Raw genomic sequence first — 22720 nt, 5'->3', positions numbered from 1 at the left:
TTTCGAACAATCCAACACAAAATAAAATTAAGATACAGTCTCAGGTATTAAAAATAATTTTATTAGAAAAAACAAGGACACAAGCAACAAAACAATAGTATTCAAAGTAACATCTGAAGCACAATTGGACCAAACAAAGAAAAACATGTGAAGCACGAGGCTGAACATAAGCAGATATATTGTGCAGAAAAATCTATGGGAAGTAAGAGCTCAGATTTTGGGTAAGGGGGGATTTCTAAAGACAGCAGAAAATAGATGTGTTTGTGAGGCATACTGTAATAAAAAAGTATAGTTTTAGTAGGTATGGGAATATTGTGTAGAGTTTTGAGACTTTTGTAGTGTCAAGTGATTCAGCTGTCTTGGCTGAAGAGTCTATAAAATGAATGTTTGTTGAATAAATTTTCTTATTCATAAATGAAAAGGGTGAACACCTAAGCCTCACTTACTGGTATATGAGCAATTCTTCTTGTTGCTTTTACATAACTTTCTTCTTGTATCATAAACCTGTCGCCCATTAATACAACACCAACATTATTTGATTCTCAATTCAAGGTAATACCTATTGTACCCTCTTCAAATTATGCTAACACAGTGGCTGCATTGAGTCCTCCTGCCTCTGATACAGGCCTTGGTGGCTCATCCTCCCCTTAAAGTTTCACGAATTCACGCCAGTAATCTGTTATTGACGGAAAGATTTGTTTTCTAGGTTTATTAGGGGAGGGGGCGCATGGCGTAAGTAGGCCATTGGATGAGTTGGCGGGGTCTTTCATCAGCTGCTAGAGGTGGCTTGTTGAACTGTTTAGGCTGCAAGCTTATGAGCTCGTCAGGCTTCAATTGATGGTTGCCGGCCCTTTAGGCCTTTCGGTCATAGGCCGCCAACTCGATCTCGTAGTGATTTTTGGCTGGTGGCGTTTTTGGCAGACTTGTTGGTTGTTGAACCTTTCAAGAGTTTCTCAATTCATTTGAATAACTTAGGCCGGTAGTTATTCATATGAATTTGTGTTGTGGACCTGTCACCCGTTGGTCGTTAAGGAGTCCCTCAATTCTTTTGAATAGCTTGGACTTTAGTCATTCATAGAAATTTATCTTGTGAGCCCATCGACAGAACCTCCCACCCCCCTCCCCCACCCCCAAATGTTTTGCTAAAGAACAATCAAATTTCAAAGAGGAACGGTAGATATCCTGATGTGTCACAATCCTACGAGATTGTGGCATCCACCCCAGACCACGCACCACCCGAGTTCCGGGTCGGATCCGTGCGTGGAGAAGAACCATCCGTCCCCGACCCTCCGCGCCGCCTGAACCCGGCCGTCTTTCCACGTGGACCCTCCGCGCCTCTGGACACGGCCGATCTCATCACCAGAGTCGTCGGAAACTTCAGCTCGAACCGTGAGACTCCCGGATCGGAAACACGCCCACCGAGGCAGATGCAACCGGAACGACGCGATCAGAACACGCCGGCGCAGCCGAGACGACGAGATCCAGACCCGAACGTCGCCGGTTCTGACGGTGACAGTGACGGAGATGCCGGAGAAAACGAAAAAAAAAGTAACCCACCGATCTGCTTTCAAAGAAGAACACGGAAAAAAAAAAAAAATAAATTGTGATGTAGGTGTTGCCACGTCAGGATGTAAAAAGTAAAATGTGTGGCATTTTCCGAATGGAGGATATTATATTAGTTTCTGAGGATGCTAGCTGCACATAAGCAACAGAAAACATTAAGAGAGAGAGAGAGAGAGAGAGAGAGTATGGCACAGAGCTACTTTTACAAGGATGTTCTGCCATTTTCAGCCATGGTAGCAGTAGAGTGCTTAGGCATGGGCTTATACACCTTATTCAAAGCAGCCACTTTGAAAGGTTTGAGCTACTACGTCTTTGTTGCCTATTCCTACGCCATTGCTACATTTGTCCTTCTCCCTTTGCCGTTCATCTTTCGCCGGTATGTCTCTCAACTTTCTTCCCTACATCATGTATAGCTTCCCTGTAAGGCTACTTGGTACATGCAGAACCGCAGGGCTTCCTCCATTCAAGTTGTCTCTCCTCTACAAAATTTTCCTTCTTGGAGTGCTTGGGTACGAAAATACGACACACATTGGACACAATAAGCTTTCGAAGTTTGATTTTGTCATTTGGGGAGATAAATAAGAACAGGATTTATTTATCTTATGTTTATGTTCCTTATGTTTGGGAGAGCAGGATTTCAGGTCAGTTATGTGGCTACAAAGGTATAGACTACAGTTCACCAACTCTTGCTTCAGCCATCGGCAACCTGTCACCGGCTTTCACCTTCATACTTGCCGTCATTTTCAGGTTTTTCCATCTTCTATTTCATTTTTATCATTGACTTTAAATATTAGAATATTAATTAAATAATGGAGATAAATGATTATTCAATATGATGATATAAAAATAAAAGTGCATGTCCATTCACTCCCATTTAGATTAAACATTATGTCATAAAAGATCATACCTCCGCCGTTCGATCTCTTTGCAAGTAGCCCAGTCATTCATGAATAAGAATGGTTAACATCGGTTGTTCCGCAATGATTGTAAAAGACAAATATCATCTGCTAATCAAAGTCATTAGTACTATAATGTGTTTGGGTTTATTAATTCATACAATAATATTTGTTTTTCTTCTGTTTGTAATGTGATCTTTGTACGTCACGAGGAACTCATTTGATTGGTTAGTTATCAATGAGTATTCCATAAAAGACTATTTAGCTAGGCAATGTCATGGCAGTACTACTGGCTAGTGGATGATTAAATATCTGATATGGGGTATCAAAATTACCCAAGGGAGGTGGTTTTATAAAGATAAAGCAAGAAGCCATACTTTTCATGGTCCTTCAATTCTTGGTGTACGTATTATTGAGACTTTATTTATATGTTTTCAGCTTTTTGATAAAGTTTAGGAAAAATATATATTTAAGCTTCCTAAACTACCGCATGTTATTAATTAACTTGGCCCTATGAACTGCAAAGTGTATTTCAGTAAATAAATAAATAAAGGGTATTTCAGTAAGAAAGACAGCACGAGGAAGAGCACTTGGGCTTGAAACCTATTGAAAGTTCAGAGGGTAGTGGCTACCCATCTAATAAAGTTTCAGATCAGTATTAAAAAATTAAATTTACTCTGGGGGCAGCCAACTCTTAACAACAATTTAGTTTTCACAATAGAAAAAACAAATTACACTCAGTATTATATACTTAAAACACCTTTTTTTTTTTTTTTTTGACATGTCCACATAAGAGGGGGAGGGAAATTCGAACTAGTGACCTCCGCTTCATAAGGCGTAGTTTCCAGCCGATTGAGTTACCCCTTGGGGACTAATTGTAGAATAGACACCTACCTCTACCAAATTAACAAATAGCTCATTAATTTGTCTTCTATTGCACAGTGGTTCAGAACTCTTGCCTTAGTTTTTTTTTTTTTTTTTTTTTAAATTTATTTTATTATTATTATTATAGAATTTCCTCTGTAACCCGGAGCTTCTGTGGCTAAAGATTTTTATGTGGTTTAATGAGGACAATAGAGAAGTTTGTGTTTTAGTTTAAGCTTAGGAAGGTTTGGTAACTGATCTCCATGAACAAAGAATGATAGCCTCCACACCTTACGAAAATCTTGGCTTATAAGACTTATATAGGTATGGAGAAATTTGAGGTTTAAAAGTTTGGTTAAAAATTAGGGTTAAACACTTTTCTAGTATATATGGTTTAATGCGAAATCAAATAGACCCCTTGGTTTCTCGCAAATGGTACCTATAGACATTCAATAACGCAAATCATAGATTCATACTTCTGTCCAATATTTTAACGGTGTGTCATGTCAAACCAATTACAATCTGACAAATGTCTCACATGCCTCATTAATATTATTTATTTATTTTTCTAAAAAAAAAAACAAATATGTAAGTGGCTCAACCACCCCCTCCATCCGACCTAGGGGTGGCCAAAACCACCCACACATCACCTGTGGGGGTGGTTTCGACACCGAACGAGGGTGACCTAGCCACCACCAAATGGCTAAGGGGTGGTTTTGGCCACCCCTCAAGCTGATCATAGAGGATGGTGGAGTCACCCCATGGCCTTGGGGTGGTTCAACCATTCCCCATTTGTCTAAAGCGAGTGGTTCGGCTCGAGTCATTCCTAGAATTTTATTTTTCTTTTTTTTTTTTTTTTTTTATTTTAATTTTAAAATAATATTAATAAGGCATATGGGACGTGATAGTTTTTTTATTAGTTTGACATAACACACCATTAAAAAATTGGACAGATAATGGACGAAAGTACTATATGTGTTTATTGGAGGTCTACAGGTATCATCTGCAATACTTTTTTAAATCGATGGGTCTATTTGATTTTGCGTTAAACCAGATGTACTAAAAGTGTTTAACCCAAAAAATTAAAACAGGCTACAGCTTCTTCAATCAATTGAAGGTCAAGTTTGATTGATCGAACTTTAGGGTTTCTAAGGATAGCATCAATTCGATCAACCGAACCACGGTCGAATTTGCAATTGATTCACACGAGTTTTAAGTATGTTACATGATGCACATCTTCGATTGAACAAAATGCAATCTAACTTGCGATTGAACCTCTCTGAAATTTGAATGTGAACTGTTGCACCACTTTTATCAAACGAATTGCAATCAAACCTTACGGAGTTTTGAACGTACTAGACTAATCGCACTTGCTCGATGGATTAGCTAGATTGTGTTCAAAGTCTTCAAATCTCCAATCCCAGCCTTTTCTTGACGCACATTTTATACCGACTCAACCCTAGACCAAAATCTACAACTAAACTTGTTTTGACCCTAAATTTACCAACATCAAAAGAAAAAAAAAGACATGATGGTAGCTAGCTAGTGCCTATTTCATTGCTCGTTGATTGTGTTGAAGACAACTATATATAGTTGATACTTAATTAATACCTCAACGAATTTTCTTATTTTCTCTCCTTTTGACCTTTATGTGGTGCTTAAAAAAGGATGGAAAAACTAGCTTTGAGAAGCTCAATCACTCAGGCTAAAATCATGGGCACCATAGTATCAATATCAGGTGCATTGGTGGTGGTTCTCTACAAGGGACCGACGCTCATATCGGCATCATCTCAATCACCATCCCTTTCAGTTCATTCTCCTCTGGGCTCATCACAAACGAATTGGATCATAGGTGGCCTTTTAATTGCTGCCGAGTACCTTCTAATATCTATCTGGTACATTGTTCAGGTATTTTTAAGGGAATTCTTTGAATATCCGGATTTGGCAAACTTAATGAGATGAAATTGAAAAGGCTAAATGTGGTTTAATTAATTAATTCTGTGGCATATGTATTACAGACCCAGGTAATGAAAATATATCCAGCAGAACTAATTGTGGTGTTCTTGTACAACTTGTGTGCGACAATTATATCTGCACCAGTGTGTTTACTAGCAGAAGCAAACCCAAGTGCATGGAGACTAAGGCCTGATATAACCCTGGTCGCCATTATATACTCGGTACGTGCGTAAGAAACGTGTGGAGTTCTAGCTAGGAAATGACAGGACAGGCCATTGATAATGACTAACGTTAATTCTCTCCGACCAGGGATTCACTGGTTCATGCCTCAGCGCTGTTGTTCACACATGGGGCTTGCACTTGAAGGGGCCTGTGTATATATCAATCTTCAGGCCATTGTCAATTGCCATTGCTGCTGCTATGGGTGTCATATTCCTTGGTGATGCTCTGTATCTTGGGAGGTATATAACTATATATATATATATATAATAAGGGATAGTTGCGGATAGTATATACACCCCTAATACAGGCCGGGGAACTAACAAAAGTAGTTGCTGATTCTTTCTGTGAGAGAGAGAGAGAGAGAGAGAGAGAGAGAGAGAGAAAATTGTATATATATATATATATATATATATATATATACAATTTTCTCTCTCTCTCTCTCTCTCTCTCTCTCTCTCACAGAAAGAATCAGCAACTACTTTTGTTAGTTCCCCGGCCTGTATTAGGGGTGTATATACTATCCGCAACTATCCCTTATTCACTATCCGCTATTTGCATCCGCATACTTTTTGTAGGTAATATATAAATATTTTATGTAGGGAAAACTTTAATTACCACATTTGATATTTCATTACTTTTACAATTATATTCATAAACTTTAAAAAGTGTCAATTTAGCATATTCATCTTTCAATTTTTTTTTTAATTTCGTCACTCCGTTAGAATTTTTCATTAAATCCTAACGGAGTAGTGTTAAAATTCCTAAAATACCCTTTTTTTTATGAAAATAAAAAAGTTTCAAGGATTTAGGTGTTGATTAAGATTTAACGAAATTTGCAAAAATACTCGTGCCTGAATCTTTGAAAAAAATTATATATTTTTTTTAAAAAAAATAAAATAAAAAAAATGGTATTTTGATAATTTTAACCGGATTTTACGAAAAACCCTAACAGATGAGTGAAATTGAAAAAAATTAAAAGATAGATATTCTAAATTGACAATTTTTAAAGTTTAAGAGTATGATAACAAAAATGATAAAAAATCAAGGGTGGCAAGAGAAGTTTTCTCTTCTATTTAATAAATTCATCAAAACGAAGTCATTTTGGATTAAGTATAGGTTATATTTACATTGATCTGGTTGGCTGTGTTCCTTTCGCGTGTAAAATTTAGGCAAAAAGGTAAAAATAATGAAATCAATATATTTTTAAAAGATTAAACTAGAAAAAATTAAAACAAGCCAAAAATACTAAAAATCGGCCTAAATTATTTTCAAAATCGTTTAAAATAGGTCATAATAAAGACCAAAAGAATGCTCATTACATAATAACATATTTTACGAATGCGACTGCAAATATTACAAATAACTGCATTCGCATGTACACCCTTAACCTGTGTATAACTTTTTTGTGATTCATCTCCCTTCTTTTCTTCCTCTATGTTGCAGTGTTGTTGGAGCAATAATACTATCAATTGGGTTTTATGCTGTGATATGGGCAAAAGCAAAAGAAGAACAATCGAGCGAGGACTTTTGCTTTGGTAACTTGGAATCTTCATCTGATGGAAAGACCCCTCTTTTGAAAAGCAACAAAGTCGAACGTATGTAGTATTCGTGCATATATGCAGGTGAATGCTATTTTCAGCACCTGCTTGCAATCTAAATCTAAATACCTAAATGGTATTTTCTAAGTTCAGATCTATCATAGAACAAGTCAGAATGGTAAAAGAGAAATGATTCATGCACAATAGTTGTACACATGTTGTGCATGAGTGTAGACATATAGGGTCTTACCCACATGAATCTCATTCCATATATCTACGATTGTTGTGCAAGGATCGGTGCTCGAAAGTAAAAATGTTCATCGGGAATCTCTGGGTATTGTCAACAATTAGAATCTATACAGACCAAAGTTGTCTTGGTTCTTTTGTTGTCATAATTACTGTTCAGAAGCTTTTCTGTCTAACAAAATAATTGTTATTTAATTAATATTTTAAACGATGGTATCATTTTGTAATCCGATCCACACATGCTAAAAGTTTATGGTAGTCTCGTAAGATGGCCAAAAGGGTGAAATGTTTTTTAAAAATTTTAAATTTATCCTTAATTTCAAATAAATAAAAAACAAAGAATGATGGTATTTTTGTCGTTTTCAAGGATGCCGTTAGGATTTAACTTTAAACCCTAATGGAGGGGGGACATTGCATAAAATTAGAAGTTTGAGGGGTGAAATTGAAAGTTTTTGAACTTTAAGGGGGTCATTTCAAATCGAGTAAAAGTTTAGAGGGAGTTTTGTGAAGTTGCCCTTTCTTTTTCTTTTTTTAATTGAAGTGGTATCTCAACATTTATAAGGAAAATGTTTCGGTAGCACATACATTTTTTACTATAATTTCATAAAAAATAATGTAGCAGTCCATGTGACATTTACCAATTTTTTGCCAAGTAATAGAGTGTGCCGTAGAAAGAGAGAGAGTGAGAGAGAGAAAATAATAATTGGGTGGCTACTTCTCCAAAGGAGAGAAAAGTGAGCTAGGTTTTCGTCATATTCTTATTTATTTAGGTAATAGAGATAACAAAGAAAGAGAGAAAATGAGCGGTACCGCTATAGCGAGGTAGGAGGCTAGGGTTTTGTTTCATTCTCATCTTTTACTTATAGAGTTTAGATACAATGATGTGTATTTTTTATATACTGAAAATAAAATAATAACGGTGGATAAAATACCATAAATGGCATAAATAAATTTTTTTTATTTAAAACAAATATTCTCTTTACAAATTTGGGGAAAAATAAATTTAATTGTGAGATCGTATTGAAATTTCGTAAATGCAGCTTATTGAATTTTTCTTTGTCATTTAATTATTCATTGACCAATATTTTGAAAAAAAATTAATGTGAATTTAACTTTTGTTATCTTTTAAACAAAAAAATTAATTCTCCATGACTACCAAAATTATGTAAATCTCCTTAGAGGAATACCAGGATTGTTGCAGGTGTAGTATTTAGCATTATTCATATGAGTAATATAAATTTCATGATAATGATTACATGATTAAGATATCTTCTTCAAAGTTCAAAGAAAATTAAAGTTACAAATTCTTATTAAGGTTTAATTTTAGGGTTAAATGCTCTTATTGTCCCTGAATTTTGACAACTTTATTTTTTTCGTTTCTGAGTTTCAATTTGAAAAGACTGAATTGATACCTTGGTTAAGTTTTCCGTAAAAAAACTAACAGCTCCCCACGTGCCAACCTCAGAGGTTGACACGTAGCACTATATAGAAAATTAAAAATTAAAAATCTAGAAAAATTAATTAAAAATTAAAAAAATAAATATATATTAAAAATTAAAAAAAAAAAAAAGCCACACACCTTGGCCACCCCCATTTTGGCCAAAGGGGTGGCTCAACCACTTCCTTGGCCGGTCTGAGGTGGCCGAACCACCTCATGGGGAGTGGTTCGGCCACCCCTTGACAAAAAAAAAGGATCAATTTTGGTCATTGGGGCTGGCCGGAACACCCCCAAGGGCCACGGGGATAGTTCGGCCACCACCAGGGCGGCTGGTCTGGGGATGGTCGAACTACCCTCGAGGGCCTTGGGGGTGGTTCGGCCACCCCCAAGAGCCAAACCCTCCAAAATTTGTTTTTTCCGTTTTGTCCTTGGGGTGACCGAACTACCCCCAAGGGCCTTGGGAGTGGTTCGGCAACCCCAGACCGACCAACCAGCCACCCCCTTCTTCTTCTTTTTTTAATTAATTTTTAAAGATTTTTAATTTTTTTTATATAGTGCCACATGTCAACCTCAGAAGTTGACACGTAGCAGACAATTAGTTTTTGGAAGAAAAACCTAACCAAGGTATCAATTTGGTCTTTTTCTAAAATTGAGATACTATCTGTGATGTAATTTGAAACTAAAGAACTAAAAAATAAAATTATGAAAATTCATGGATTAAAAAGGTGTTTAACCATAATTTTATGATGACTTTTATTAATTCTGTAAACTATAAATTCAAAATAAAATAATAGCACTTACAAACTATTAATCCTTCTAATTACTGTAAATGTCTAACCAAGACTCTTAATAAAAGCAAATAATATCCAATAGACGGACATCTAATGTGATTAGACGAGAGGAAACATATGCAATTTGAAGTTGGAAGCTCACATAAACATATTATCCAGACAACTAAAAAGAGTTTTTCTAGGCTTATTTTTCATTTTTGTAGAGATTCTTATTTCTCAAAAAATCAAAAAATAATTTTTTATTCAGCTTTTTTACAAAAAAAAAAAAAAAAAATCTGATAAAAATATATTCAATTCTCATCTATAATATGTCAAATTTTTAATAAGCAGACGTTTTTCAAATGTTTTAATGCCTTAAAAAAGGCCAACATTCCGAAATTTAAAAATCTAGATCTTGATTCTTGATCCCCGACAATTAAAGCCAAAGGTGGTATCTTCTATCACTTTACCAGTTCAACGGTCAACATGCCTTTAATTGTTTGGAGAAAATACAACCGTTGGATCTCAATCTTTGCAAGGAAACCACAGAGTCACTGAACTCACTCTGCTCGAGACTCTCTTTTTGACCGGTTCGATGACAACTCCTCCGCTACAAAGTACAAACACACGAAAAGCTTAATATAAATACTAATTAAGTATTAGTAATTCATTAATCAGGACCCCATGTTTGATTCCTTCACAAGCTAAGCTTCCAGAATCGTTGACTGTGATGACCATCAGCTTAGCTTTTTGACTCAAACTTTGAAACTTTAGTTATTCCTTCAATCAAACTGCATTGATTAATGATTTCTGAATAAACGAATGAAAAAAAAATCTCTTATTTCTTAGTGTCTATCTTTTATGAATCATATCAAAATAAAATATTTTTTTTTGTGTAATTATTTGTCCTTACTCTCACTCAAGATTAAAATATTGTATCAAGTAAATTTCAATAATAATTGATTTTTTTTTAATTTTTTTTTTTAAAGATTTTAAAACTTCCACGATCCCTTCTTGAACCAAACATGAATCTTTCCATTTATTTATAATGAATAATCACGATTTAAGAATTTGGAGTCACTGCAATATCCTTCTCCCAAACAGGCAAAACCCACCATCCCTCTCCCATACAGTATATGCAAAAGACTTAAGAAATTGTGGGATGGTGTCCCACATGCTTTTGTCTTTGCTTGAGAGATAGCGTGTGTGTGGCACATTCCCTAAAATATGGGGTCCCCCCTCCCAACATTTCATGTTCTATTCCTTTTAATACTCTCTAGTGAATCCAAGGTAAAAGAATGCTCTAAAATTATATGCGAGACTTGAGTCAGGTTGGATTTGTGCTTTTTTGGCTGAAGGTGGTGCTCAATTATTGAGATGGATATCATGATCTGACCAGGAAGCGACACGCAACTGTTGTGTAGTGATGCACTAATTATCCTTTGCTACCTATTATTTAATTAATTTAACTTAAGACTTTGATAATGTCACGAAAAGAAACTCTATGTGCAAAACTATTATATGGAAGATCCGTTTCACACTTCAGTTACCCACTTACCCACAAGAAAAGAGATTAAAAAAAAAAAAAAAGTCATTCTCAAACTACTCAAAAATATGTTAACATCTTAAGCACCTCACTTGACTTTAGTGCAATATTAATTATATGTGCATAAGTTTTTTCACGCTCTCTCTTTGAAAACTGGTTTTTAAAATTGAGTTTTACTTAAAAGTCGGTACCATAATATTAAAGAAAAAAAAAATCCCCCAAAAAAGAAGAATATATACATATAAAAGGCTTATCTTTCTCTCTCTTTAATTTTCCTTTATTTCAAAGGGACAAAACAAGCAATCCAACATTTTTCCCCTTCATTGTCAATCAGCACTGACCAATAAATAGCTCCCTTCCACACCCCTTGCATTGTCAAGATAGCACCAACCGAAGCTGCTGTCTTTGTCTCTCTGCATCCTTTCTCTGTTTGTGTGGGTTTGCGTGAGGAAGACATGGCTAGGGGCAATTGTTACAGGGATGTGCTGCCATTCACGGCCTTGGTGACCATGGAGTGCACCAACGTGGGCTTAAACACACTCTTCAAGGCGGCCACTTCGAAAGGGATGAGCTACCATGTCTTTGTTGTCTACGCTTATGCCATTGCTGCTATTGTCCTCCTTCCCGCACCCTTTCTCTCTCTAAGGTCTCTCTCTCTCTCTCTCTCTCTCTCTCTCTCTCTCTCTCTCTCTCTCTCTCTCTCTCTCTACTATTATTATTACAAATTTCAAGTAATTAAACAACTAAATTAGTTGTTCATATATGCCTTTGCAGATCAAGAGTGCTTCCTCCACTTAGTTTTTCCATACTGTCCAAAATTGGTCTGCTTGGGCTCATAGGGTACAGTTTATTTTAACTCATGCAGCTCTGATGGTATACAAAACAAACCCATGATTTTTGTAGGATCAGTCAAGCTTTAATCTTCGTTATATATGTCAGCGTAAAAGCCCAAGAATTTTCTCATTCTTGTTTGTTTCTTTTATGGTTTCTATTTTCAATCTGAATTGTTTTGTTGGGTCGGGAGCAGGAGTTCATCTCAGATCATGGGGTATACAGGCATCAATTTCAGCTCTCCAACACTTGCTTCAGCCATCAGCAACCTGGTGCCAGCTTTCACCTTCATACTGGCCATCCTTTTCAGGTTCTCTTCCCACTCTCTCAAGTAGTTACCAAAAATACCCTCATATGTTAAACGATCAAATAGCCTATATAGGCCAATATTAAAATTTAAAATACCCCGTTTGCCTTTGATAAAGTTGAAGGGAGTTGCTTTTAGCGTCTCCAATTTCAGGGAAGAATGAGAGAGGTGACCTCGGTTCCGAGGTATTCGGACAAGTAAGCTCTGCATCTTAGCTGCATGGACATCTTAAGACTCGAGTTTCTTTTTTCATTCTTTGCCTGAATTTAATTTCAGGAATTCCGATGTCCCAAATAAATATTATGTACTTACGTAAGATTCCACGATAGAAATAGTTTAAGGATAATGACTACTAAACCACTTTGGGTGAAAAAGTAATACTATTCATGTGTAGTCTTATCAGTTAGTTTTTGTATTAAATGTTATCAAGAGGGAAGGGGACCCCTAACTACTTTTATTATTCACTTCTTTTCTTTTCTTTTTCTTTCCCTTTTCTGTTTTTGGCATGAAAACATTGAAAAGGATGGAAAAGATAGATTTGAGAGGCACGAGCAGTTTGGCTAAAATCTTGGGCACCATAGTTTCAATAGCAGGTGCATTTGTAGTGACCCTCTACAGAGGCCCGCCGATCGTCATCGCTCAACCATTATCCGTTTCACTTCATCAACCTCTAAACTCGTTAAAATCAGATTGGGTAATTGGTGGCCTTCTACTCACAGCTGAATATATTTTGCTTCCACTATGGTATATTGTCCAGGTGAATTTCTTGCCCATCGCCTAAACCCCAATTTCCAAATATTGTAGAAATTAATCTTGAAGCTTATACTATACTGTATTTTGCAGACACAAATCATGAAGGAGTACCCGAATGAACTGACAGTGATATTCTTTTACAATCTATTTGTGAGCCTCACTGCCGCAGTCGTAGGTTTAATTACAGAGAGAAATTCTAGTGCTTGGAGATTGGGGCCGAACATTGGCTTGGTCTCGGTTGTGTGCTCGGTAAGAAACTAACACTATTGTTGGTGTAGAATTAGGGTTCGAATTCAGAACATTTGCTATGATGAAAGCTTAACCCTATCACCCTTCTCTAATGTCTTTTCTCTATCTAGGGCCTCCTCGGGTCATGCCTGAACAATACAGTTCATGCATGGGCGTTGCATTTGAAGGGGCCTGTCTATGTAGGGATGTTCAAGCCCTTGTCGATTGCCATTGCTGTTGCCATGGGTGTTATGTTCCTTGGTGATAGTCTCCATCTTGGCAGGTATGGAATAAAGATACCCACCTTCCATCCAATTATACTAGATGAAACTATGCTTTAGCTCGTCCACTGCTTCTTGTTCTTAATTCAATTTCGCTACTTTTTCTGAATTTTACAGTCTTGTTGGAGCAACAATAATATCTATCGGCTTCTACACTGTGATGTGGGGTAAAGCAAAAGAAGAGATAGGTGAAGACTATGGAGTCGATAGCCTGGAATCACCATCTACGACCCAAAAGGTCCCTCTATTGCAGAGCTTCAAAACTGAAAGTGATAAAGGGCAAATGTAGGCGATTGTATAAAAGCATGTTACAAATTGTTACATTGAATCGAATCATATGAACAGTACTTGTGGTTAGAATATCACTTTCTCTCTGCCAAAATTTCAGTCTCAATCACATCCACGTGAAGATCACTTTTGTTTGGATCTAATCTCCACATATAAGCGCGTGTCATGCACACGCCCACGAGAACTTGTATGTGTGTGAACGAGAGGCTCTAGAGTGGAAAAGGGCAAAAGGTTCAGATATTATCCATCTTGTAATTAAAGGTATCAAAATGAAGTAATGATACTCTTCCTAAAACCACTTAAAACACGCCACATTAAATAAATGGGTATGAAGAAGGACATTAATCTAAAATGAACCGTCTCCACCATGAGGGTGTATAGCACACTAATCACCATCATATAAATCTAAAAAAGCGTTTACTAGCGATAAAAAGTAAATGAAAGATATCCCTGGTAAGCTCCTACCCAATATAAAAAATAAAAAACTGAAAATCGCGAAATTTTCTTGATCTAGGAAAATTTTCACCCCCCCTCCCCACTTTGTTCTACCCATTAAAACAAAATTTATGAATATAAGTAAAATGAAAAATCTCAACACCCATTAATTCAGATCCAAACGTTTACAAAGATTAATGAGACCCAGCACCATGGAGATGGGGGGCCAAGCAAATGATGAACTGCAAGGATAATTAATGGAGGAGTAATCTTCTGTACCTTCCCCAAAATCTTCACTCAAGTCTTGAGGTCATCAGACATTGCAGAAGGTATGCAATGTGTTGTCAGAATATCTAAAGTTGCTGCCTTGGCAGTCTTGGTCTCCAGGACCACTATCTGCACAATGTTTAAAACTTGTCAAAGTTAAGAGAATGCTTGTGTGTGTGTGTGTGTGAGAGAGAGAGAGAGAGAGAGCAGGTGGAACCTGTTGATACTCGAGATCAAACTTCAGATATTCATCCTCACAGCTTTCTACCATGCTGGCCAAACTCTTAAGATTCTTCACAGGTTTACCATTGAAAGCAAGAACCTATGAATACATAAGATAGATGTCAAGTTAACAAAGTCTGCTTCAAGTTATTTCAGCAATGTTACACATATTTCCTGACCTGAGTATTAACGATTTCCTCGTATCCAATATTAATGTCAGCCACAAGAACCTAGCTCACATTTTGAGGACAAAAGTGATGAGTTCAAGATGAGAGAAATCCGGCACTAATATGATGAAATGAAATGTCAAGAGAAAGATGATGAGAGAGGCAACAAGAGAAACCTGAGAAACAACAATAAGCTGCTCGTCTACCGATTCTGCCATTGCATGTAGATGCTTGTCCAACAGTTTCACTGGAGCATCAAATTCATAATCCTTTCCATACTGGACATAAGTGAAAAACCCGGGAGTTAAGAAACATAGAAATCGCTCTTATAGACCCAAGCATAAAGTTTACTTATCTTACGATCCCACATTCGCAATAGGAAATCATAAATAGGTTCCGCACCCTTAAATATTATATATAGCTCATTACTAAATGTCACTTCATCCCTTTTTTGTTCCTTTATTCTATCTGTATAAATGATTCAACAATCATAGCATACATGATTCGCACAACATGCAATACATAACAAAGAGAAAATAAGCCTCAGCTTATTTAGTGTCTCTGCATCCCTTCCACATTTATTATGTTAATTTGGAATGTGACACAGAGCTTCTAATATTTCTTTCATGAATAACTTTCTTGGGGCACACTGGTTATTGAAACCGCATAAGCAAACAAAGGACCCCTTGGGCATCGCAGGGCCACCAGCTCTGGTCAGCTCAACATTGCACCTGATATGACTAAGCAAACAAATAAAACCTAATGACATCAGGTTGAGTTTCTGCAGTTCACTGGATACTTTAGGAACAGAGTTAACAGCCACATAGGGATGCAACTCTTACTGAACAGCGGAAAAACAAACAGTTTCTGAGATCCTAGAATAGTCCCTAATTAACAGATGATAAGTTAAATGGGCAAAAAAGCAGATGGAGGGATAAAAAAACACCAACTAATTGAAATAAAACTGGGGTAACAATGAGGGCAACGAGGACAATGTAATGCATTGTGACCATTTATACAGTTGATACTATATACTACAAACAAAATTGAATCTCATTCTAAATCCTAGCAGCACATACTTCTCAGTCAATTTAATCTATGAATATGAGAGCCATCAAGCTGAAAGTATCAGAAAGAACAAACAAACAAATCAAAAAGAGAGATAGAAGCATGCAGATGCATAAATAAACGATTTCATCCAGTTCTTTGATAAAGAACATAGACATTAACAGATACAAAAGAAACACAGAAAAAAGAAGAGAAAGAGACAGAGATAGAGACAGAGCAAGTGAAGTTGACTTAAACACGTACCTCAGAACGCAGATAGGGTACGGATACAGCAGTAAAAACAAAACCAGCAATAATGTAATAAGAAGGAGGTCTGCCCTTGATGTGTGCTGGGATGAGCCGCTTGTGTGTTTCAAGTCTTATGTTGAATTCAAGTATCTCTGAATCACGGAGAACTTTTACTAAAGCATTGTCCCCCGTGTATTTTTGAGATACAAGATAACTGAAACCAATGCGCTCTCCATGCCGGAATGGAACTAAAAAGGAATTAAAAAAAAAAAAAAAAAAGAGCAAGATTTAATGGGTATTCCCAAGAGACGATGTGAAATTCAAAACAAAATCTGAAATGCTATATAGAAGTTCTTGGTTTGCTAAAAAGTTTTGGGCCACACCAAAGACAGTGACCTGTCCTCCATAAGGTGGGTTTCATGTGAAAGTGAAGCGGAACAAGGATACAGGACGGGGAAAGAATAGTACACTGACAGTTATCAACATAGGAGTGGCCAGACCACCTGTAGATGACAACTTATACAAGAGGGCATGAGGTGCGGAACCTAAGTACTTCAGACAAGCTTCAATATTATTATCATCTGCACTTAGACAAATGTTTAGGGATCAAGAAGAGGACTTCCTTTACAGAATAGGAATTGTTACTCTCTCTGACTAGTGACTCAGATGCACTTTCTTTTTAGCAGCCAAGACACAATAGTGGTTTGGTCAGTTGTCCCAGTTTAGCCAATGGCTGAAGCTAACTTCCTGCAAATGTTCAGCTTCCATTACTTCATCTCTAACTCTTGCATACACCCAGCAACCCTCATTTTTAAAATTTACTTTCCATAGTTGTCCAACATTCAACCACTTAATCGCACGTGCTTCCTATTTTACCTATTATTTGATGAACGATCTCAAACTGACAAAGAAAATTGAGATATGGCTAGCATCTAAAATTTTGTAGGTGTCGCACTATTGCAAACCAGAGGTATCCAAATGATCATAAAATGAACCTTAAAAAGCATAAAAAAAAAAAATATTTAAAGAAAAAATTGCCAACTAATTAAGTTCTATGGCATTACTAGAGAAGATTATCATAGGCAATCATTCTTCATGGTAACTATTTCTTAAGACCAGAACACGTAGTTGTAGAAACGAGTATGCATGAAAATGATACACAACACAGCACTAGCAACAAATTCTGATCTTAAATTATCATTTTAATTTTCTTTTAGCCAGGGCGGAGGGGAGGGGTATACCTGTTCCATCATTAGCAATATTAACCCCATCAAAACTCAAGATAACATCAGATGGCTTCAGAACTTGAGACTCAGGAGCGGTAGGTTCGATTCTTCTGATACGGACACCTTTTTGATCAGGTCCCATCCCCATTGCCATGCGTAGATCAGGATTTTCTATCTTCTGCCACTCAACTCCAAGAATTGGGAACCCTAACACATCGCAAATGAACAGAAGATTTGAAGAAATGAGGATCAGCTCAAAAGTCTCAATAAACAAACAATAGCCTCAAAGTTCAGCATTGTCCCTGTTCTATAGTTGCTTAATCAGATGTGCAGGGACGGAACAATATACAGATAACTTTACAGTTACAATAGCTAAAAATTTCTGCATTGAGTTTATTTGTTATAATATTATTTTTGGGTTTCTTTTCAGGGGAAGGGGGGTTGAACAAAGTAAAACTACACCCTGAGATACCTGTATATGCTCCATTCTTCTCATAATCTTTAATGAAGTGCATAATAACTGGTGTTGGTATGACATAACCTATGTTCTCCACATCTTCATGTTTAAGAGACTGAAATGCAATACCCACACACTTTCCCTTATCATTAAAGGCAGGCCCACCAGAATTTCCAGAGTTTATTGCAGCATCTATCTGGGGAAAAGAATGTCATAACAAGGGGCAGCAAGAGACTGTCAACAAAAAGGTATATATGATATCAACAGTATGCCTAACAGAAGGTGAAGCCAAAACACTATAACCTGCAGTCCGAGAAGTTCTGTTGACCCATGAACATAAGAAAGTATCTCTATGCGTGAGACAACACCACTTGTCACAGAGATTGTGTCACCTCCAATTGGGTAGCCCACAACAGTTACTGCGTCTTGGAGTGCAGGCAAATCTCCAAATTCCACAGGTGAAACTCCTTCCCAGAACTCATCATCACTCACCGTCAGCATCGCTGAAGCATCACGAAAAGGGAAAAAAGTACCCTCTTAGTTACATTACATACGAATTCAAACTAAAATCTTTAGATGAGTTACTATACCATCTCTAAATATTAATTCAATTAAACCAGACATAGGGTCAGCATAAGCATCGTGGTAGCTTAACTGGATGAACCATTAACATGTCCTTTTTTATCCATTTCAACACACACCAGCCTCTTTCATAAATTCATTCCAGAAACGCACAAATTAGGACTTCCACACCATTTTTATAGAATTTAAACCAAATAAAAACTTCAAGTAAATGTCTATACCTACAACAAACCTATTATATAAGTAACATTAATCGGATAGAACCATAGTCATTACTTTTCTTCTTTTTTCTTTGTTTGATGAATTACTAGTAGATCTTCATTCGCATTATTGCAATAACAAAAGTGAACCTTACTCTCACCCTATAGTCCACATATTTATCGTCAAGTTATTCTCTCCCTTGCCATTCCAATTCAACAAAATCCCATCAATTATGTTCCTCAACAAACGCAACTTTAGCCCGCATTTTCATCAAACACAAACGAAATCAGCTCAAAACCAAATTAAAACAACCAAATTTTCCATTACCGATATCACACTCAGTCCCAATAGCTAACACCGTTGCCAAGTACTTGGTATCCGAACCCCGCTTCTTCAGCTTCACCTGGGTATGGTGCTCCACCGAATGCGCATTGGTCAAGACCCTCCTCCCCCCAATGACGAACCCACTACTGCTCGAGCTATACTGCCTCTTCCTCTGCCACATGAGCGAGAAATTGGGCTCCGTGTGAACGCAGAACACCTTTACCACCGCGTCCATGGAGGGCACCACCCTCACCACGTTCTCCCACCTCACCGGCTCCGAAACGATCGCAGTGGAGTTCATCGTCGTCGTTGCCGTTGCCATCGTCGTAGTTGCGTGGGTTAAGTCGCCGTTTTGCTCCGCCTGTCTGGAGCTCCGGCGCTCCGGTGAGGCCGCTATGTTGGCCCGCTGGTTCTCGTTCTTATTGAGCTTACGCGGACGGCCACGGCCGCTCCGGGAGGCCGATGGTTCGTTTGGGTCCGACGCGGGTTCGGCGGCCGGGATGGGGACAGAGACGACGTCGTTTCCCGCTGCGGTGGTGTATTGGAAGTCCTTGTTCTCTTGGGTTGGGGTTTTGGGTTTACGACCCCGTTTTCGCTTATTTTCCCCCATTTCTGTGTTTTTGACTCTTTGAGAGACGGAGAGAGAGAGAGACCAAGAGACCGAGAGAAAGTCAGCAAATGGGCTTTGGAGGGGGGCTTTGAGATTTAGGGGGTTTTGCACTTCTAAAGGGGTGTTGTTGGAAAAGAAACAGATATTCCAGAAATCAACCATTTCTTTCTTATAATAAGGAGCAGGAGCAATATGAATTTGGGCACAGCGAGTTGGGTTGGGCTGTTTGAGGCGGAGTTTGATGGTTTGGTTGTTGGGAAGGGCGGGATTAAGCCAGTTTGGGCTGAGCTACTCCCCCATCTCGGCCTGCTCAAGGCCCACACCCTAATCCAATGACGATCTCTTCTTTTGGTTGTAACGAGTGTCCTAGTCCTCAAGGCCGAGTTTTGCTTACACACATATCAGGCACAATAAAATTTCGGATTAAATAAATATTTGGTACAGGTAGTTTAAAAATTTTATTTTTTTTTAGTACTCTTGTGTTTATTTTTAAAAAAAAAAAAATTTAAAATTTTTCAAAGATTCAGGCATATGTATTTTTACAAATTCTATTAAATTCTAACCAACACCTAAATCCTATCAATTTTCTTTTTCTTTTTCTTTTTTTCCTAACAAAAAAAAATATGAGGGGTATTTTTAGTAATTTTGATAGGATTTAATTGAAAATCCTAATGGATAACTCCTAATTGAGACTTTTCGAAAAATGGATACTTTAAATTGCGACGTTTTGAAGTTCATGTATCTTCTTTAAAAAATGGTAAAAATTCAGTACCCTTAAGTGAATGAGATATGTTAGCTGCATAACAATTTTGCACAACAATGCTGATATGTCCAATATTTTCAAATTTAAAAAAATAAAATAAAAAAGAAGAAAAATAAAGAAAAGATGAACACCATTGTTGTGCAATTGTTGTTTAAAAGTTGTGTAAATAACATATCTCGAAGTAAAATTATCCCAAAATTCTATTATTCAAAAAGGAAAATGATAAATTTACAACAACACCACAACAACTGCACAACACCCCCTCACATGAGGGTGAGTCCCACACACTGAGCCCCATCCCCATGTGAGGGGGTGTTGTGATGTTGTTGTATAGGAATCCAGACCGTTCAAAAAAATGCTAAAATTATAATCCTATCCAAGAAAGCTGACATGAAACTTCCAAATATTCTTTGTATTGAGGACAGTTAATGTAGGATAAGCATCTTCCCCATTTCCTACCTTTTCTTATGGTGTTGAACAAAAAAAGTACAAATAAATCCGCTTGACTCCGATTACATTCATGATGCATAAAAATAGACTTTACTAAACCTAAGATGATAAGATCATAACAGATGAGTCTGGAAAGGCGGCCGGTGGGCTTGCAAAACACGTTATAGATCTGCTTCTTCATAATTTTCAAACACGTGTCTGTTGCAATTTTTTTTTATATATATGGCTAACCTACATATTAATTAAGCACCCAATAATATTCCTCCGGCCTGGCTATTACCTAATACTCGAAATTAGAAGCGGGTGGCAACCTGTGTTTACATGTTGAGTTTGAATTTTATTAAGATATAAGCATAAAATTATATAAATCGATTATAATCTGTCTCATTTAATTAAACAAAACATCCTTATCAAGGTTAATACTTTGATTTTGTGTCAATTATTGCCAAAAAAAAAAAAAAAAAAAAAAAACCTCATCCACATGTGTGGTACCGGACTAGATTGCATTAAAAGCATAAAAAGTACTTATAATACATAAAAAGTTGTAGAAAGCAAAAATAGGTTTGTTTACTAAAAAGCTTAAAAAGTATTTCTTTAACTTTTTTACTCTTGAAATAAAATAAAAGAAAAGAAAAAAAGAAAAAGATCAAAACACACTTCTGACAAAAACTTGAAAATGAAGCTTTTTCCAATATAAAATCTCTAATTCTTGAGTGGGCTCCCAATTAAAGATCCAAGCCACATGATTTTATTTTTTATTTTTTTATTTTATATATATTATAAGAATCTTTATTGAATAAACTTCAATCACCTGAGAGTAAAAGCTCTTTGGATATAATACCATATATACAATTTGAAACTTTTTTCAACCCAAACTCTATCTATGATACACGAAATAACCTATTTGACTATGGTATGAATTGTTTTATTCATATCCTACTTAACGTGTTCAATACTCTAAAATCGTAGCTATTGCAACTTTAATTTGATGTCATCCACAGTATGTTCAAAACTGCTCCAATTATTATTTGTCGCTTTAATCGCATTAACAAGCCATATGTTTGGTAATTGTATAGCGTGCATCAACCGTAGAAGAAACCCATTGTAATTTGTAGATTTCGAGGACCATCAAAATTCGCCAACCCCATTAGAGTATTAAACCCTCAATCAACCACAAAAAAGAAAGAAATTAAAGAAGAACATAGTACTCTAATAAACTCATCGGCATGTGGCACCAACGATAGCTGGCACTCACACACAACACACAGAGAGATGCATGCAAGGTGCTATAAAAAAACTATGACATAGGTATTGTACTTTTTTTCAATAATCAATATCTAATTTTAAGTATTTTATAAAATAAAAAAATTAAAAAAAATTTTAAAAAAATTAAATATTAACTATTAAAAAAACTACAGCACCTATGTTGTAATTTTTTTTTTAGCAATAAGGTAAGACTTGCATCGATCTAGTCGTACTCCAGTGTTCTTAATTAATTTCCAATTTAGTAATTGTATAGAGAAATTCTGCTTTGACGATATGATGGTACAATTCATGTATCTGTCTGAATATTGAACAAGAGTACTAGTTAATTAATATTTAATATTAATGCATGCTCGAGACATAAAGTGTACGTGTGTGAACGTTCTTTTAATTGAGTCAGTAGCTAGGTTGAAATTTTCTGTCGCTCAGGAGGCCGGTATCCAGGTAAAGTCAGATTAATTCAATTGGCTATAGCCTATAGTTTATGAGGATTGTTATTATCATATTTGTTTCCTTATGGTCCTGGTCTTTGACGACTTTGTTCTCTGATCTTAATTAGGTGTAATATGATTCTATTTTTAAGCAAACATAACAACGACAAAAAAAAACATTATGAATATAATAATTAATTGCATTCGATCATGTCTGTTGTATTATTATTTTATTGGATAATTATTTACAATAAACATAAGTGTCAAGTTGAATCACTTAAATTTTTGTGTTATTTTTT

At 36.4% G+C, this 22720-nt stretch overlaps 3 protein-coding genes across 4 annotated transcripts; 2 read left to right on the top strand and 1 right to left on the bottom strand.

Annotated features, from left to right (window-relative positions):
• The first annotated feature begins 1420 nt into the window (after positions 1-1420).
• Positions 1421-7415, top strand: LOC133859808 (WAT1-related protein At5g40240-like). 2 transcript variants are annotated; one of them, XM_062295344.1, is made up of 7 exons: positions 1421-1939; positions 2007-2072; positions 2197-2310; positions 4991-5231; positions 5342-5500; positions 5589-5740; positions 6945-7415. In XM_062295344.1, exons 1-7 carry the CDS (start codon positions 1689-1691, stop codon positions 7102-7104), a joined length of 1143 nt encoding a protein of 380 aa, XP_062151328.1. In that variant the 5' UTR covers positions 1421-1688; the 3' UTR covers positions 7105-7415. The 2 variants fall into 2 exon arrangements, with proteins under 2 accessions (XP_062151328.1, XP_062151329.1); XM_062295345.1 differs by lacking the exon at positions 2007-2072.
• Positions 7416-11360: 3945 nt separating this feature from the next.
• Positions 11361-13821, top strand: LOC133859807 (WAT1-related protein At3g28050-like). The gene is made up of 7 exons (XM_062295343.1): positions 11361-11685; positions 11814-11879; positions 12067-12180; positions 12700-12934; positions 13021-13179; positions 13290-13441; positions 13557-13821. Exons 1-7 carry the CDS (start codon positions 11495-11497, stop codon positions 13726-13728), a joined length of 1089 nt encoding a protein of 362 aa, XP_062151327.1. The 5' UTR covers positions 11361-11494; the 3' UTR covers positions 13729-13821.
• A 483-nt stretch (positions 13822-14304) lies between these two features.
• Positions 14305-19609, bottom strand: LOC133859806 (protease Do-like 9). The gene is made up of 9 exons (XM_062295342.1): positions 18908-19609; positions 18101-18300; positions 17813-17993; positions 17356-17547; positions 16130-16362; positions 14995-15096; positions 14831-14881; positions 14647-14751; positions 14305-14558 (listed from the first exon to the last, which is right to left on the bottom strand). The coding sequence occupies exons 1-9, from the start codon at positions 19512-19514 to the stop codon at positions 14460-14462; spliced, it is 1770 nt and encodes a 589-aa protein (XP_062151326.1). The 5' UTR covers positions 19515-19609; the 3' UTR covers positions 14305-14459.
• Between the last annotated feature and the right edge of the window lie 3111 nt (positions 19610-22720).

Source organism: Alnus glutinosa, chromosome 2, assembly GCF_958979055.1.
Source record: "Alnus glutinosa chromosome 2, dhAlnGlut1.1, whole genome shotgun sequence".
In the NCBI taxonomy this organism is placed as follows: Eukaryota; Viridiplantae; Streptophyta; class Magnoliopsida; order Fagales; family Betulaceae; genus Alnus; species Alnus glutinosa.
The sequence above is the reverse complement of the archived record's forward strand: the minus strand, read 5'-3'. Positions and strand labels throughout refer to the sequence as shown.

Bases quoted from the DNA above. Each gene is read 5' to 3' on its own strand.
- LOC133859807 (XM_062295343.1), top strand. From the start codon at position 11,495: ATGGCTAGGGGCAATTGTTACAGGGATGTGCTGCCATTCACGGCCTTG. The intron at 11,880-12,066 runs GTACAGTTTATT...GGTCGGGAGCAG, and splicing joins GGTCTGCTTGGGCTCATAGG to GAGTTCATCTCAGATCATGG. The intron at 13,442-13,556 runs GTATGGAATAAA...TGAATTTTACAG, and splicing joins GATAGTCTCCATCTTGGCAG to TCTTGTTGGAGCAACAATAA.
- LOC133859806 (XM_062295342.1), bottom strand. From the start codon at position 19,514: ATGGGGGAAAATAAGCGAAAACGGGGTCGTAAACCCAAAACCCCAACC. The intron at 15,097-16,129 runs GTACGTGTTTAA...ACTTATGTCCAG, and splicing joins TACCCTATCTGCGTTCTGAG to TATGGAAAGGATTATGAATT. The intron at 14,752-14,830 runs GTCAGGAAATAT...ATGTATTCATAG, and splicing joins AGGAAATCGTTAATACTCAG to GTTCTTGCTTTCAATGGTAA.
- LOC133859808 (XM_062295344.1), top strand. From the start codon at position 1,689: ATGCTAGCTGCACATAAGCAACAGAAAACATTAAGAGAGAGAGAGAGA. The intron at 2,311-4,990 runs GTTTTTCCATCT...TGCTTAAAAAAG, and splicing joins ATACTTGCCGTCATTTTCAG to GATGGAAAAACTAGCTTTGA. The intron at 5,232-5,341 runs GTATTTTTAAGG...TATGTATTACAG, and splicing joins CTATCTGGTACATTGTTCAG to ACCCAGGTAATGAAAATATA.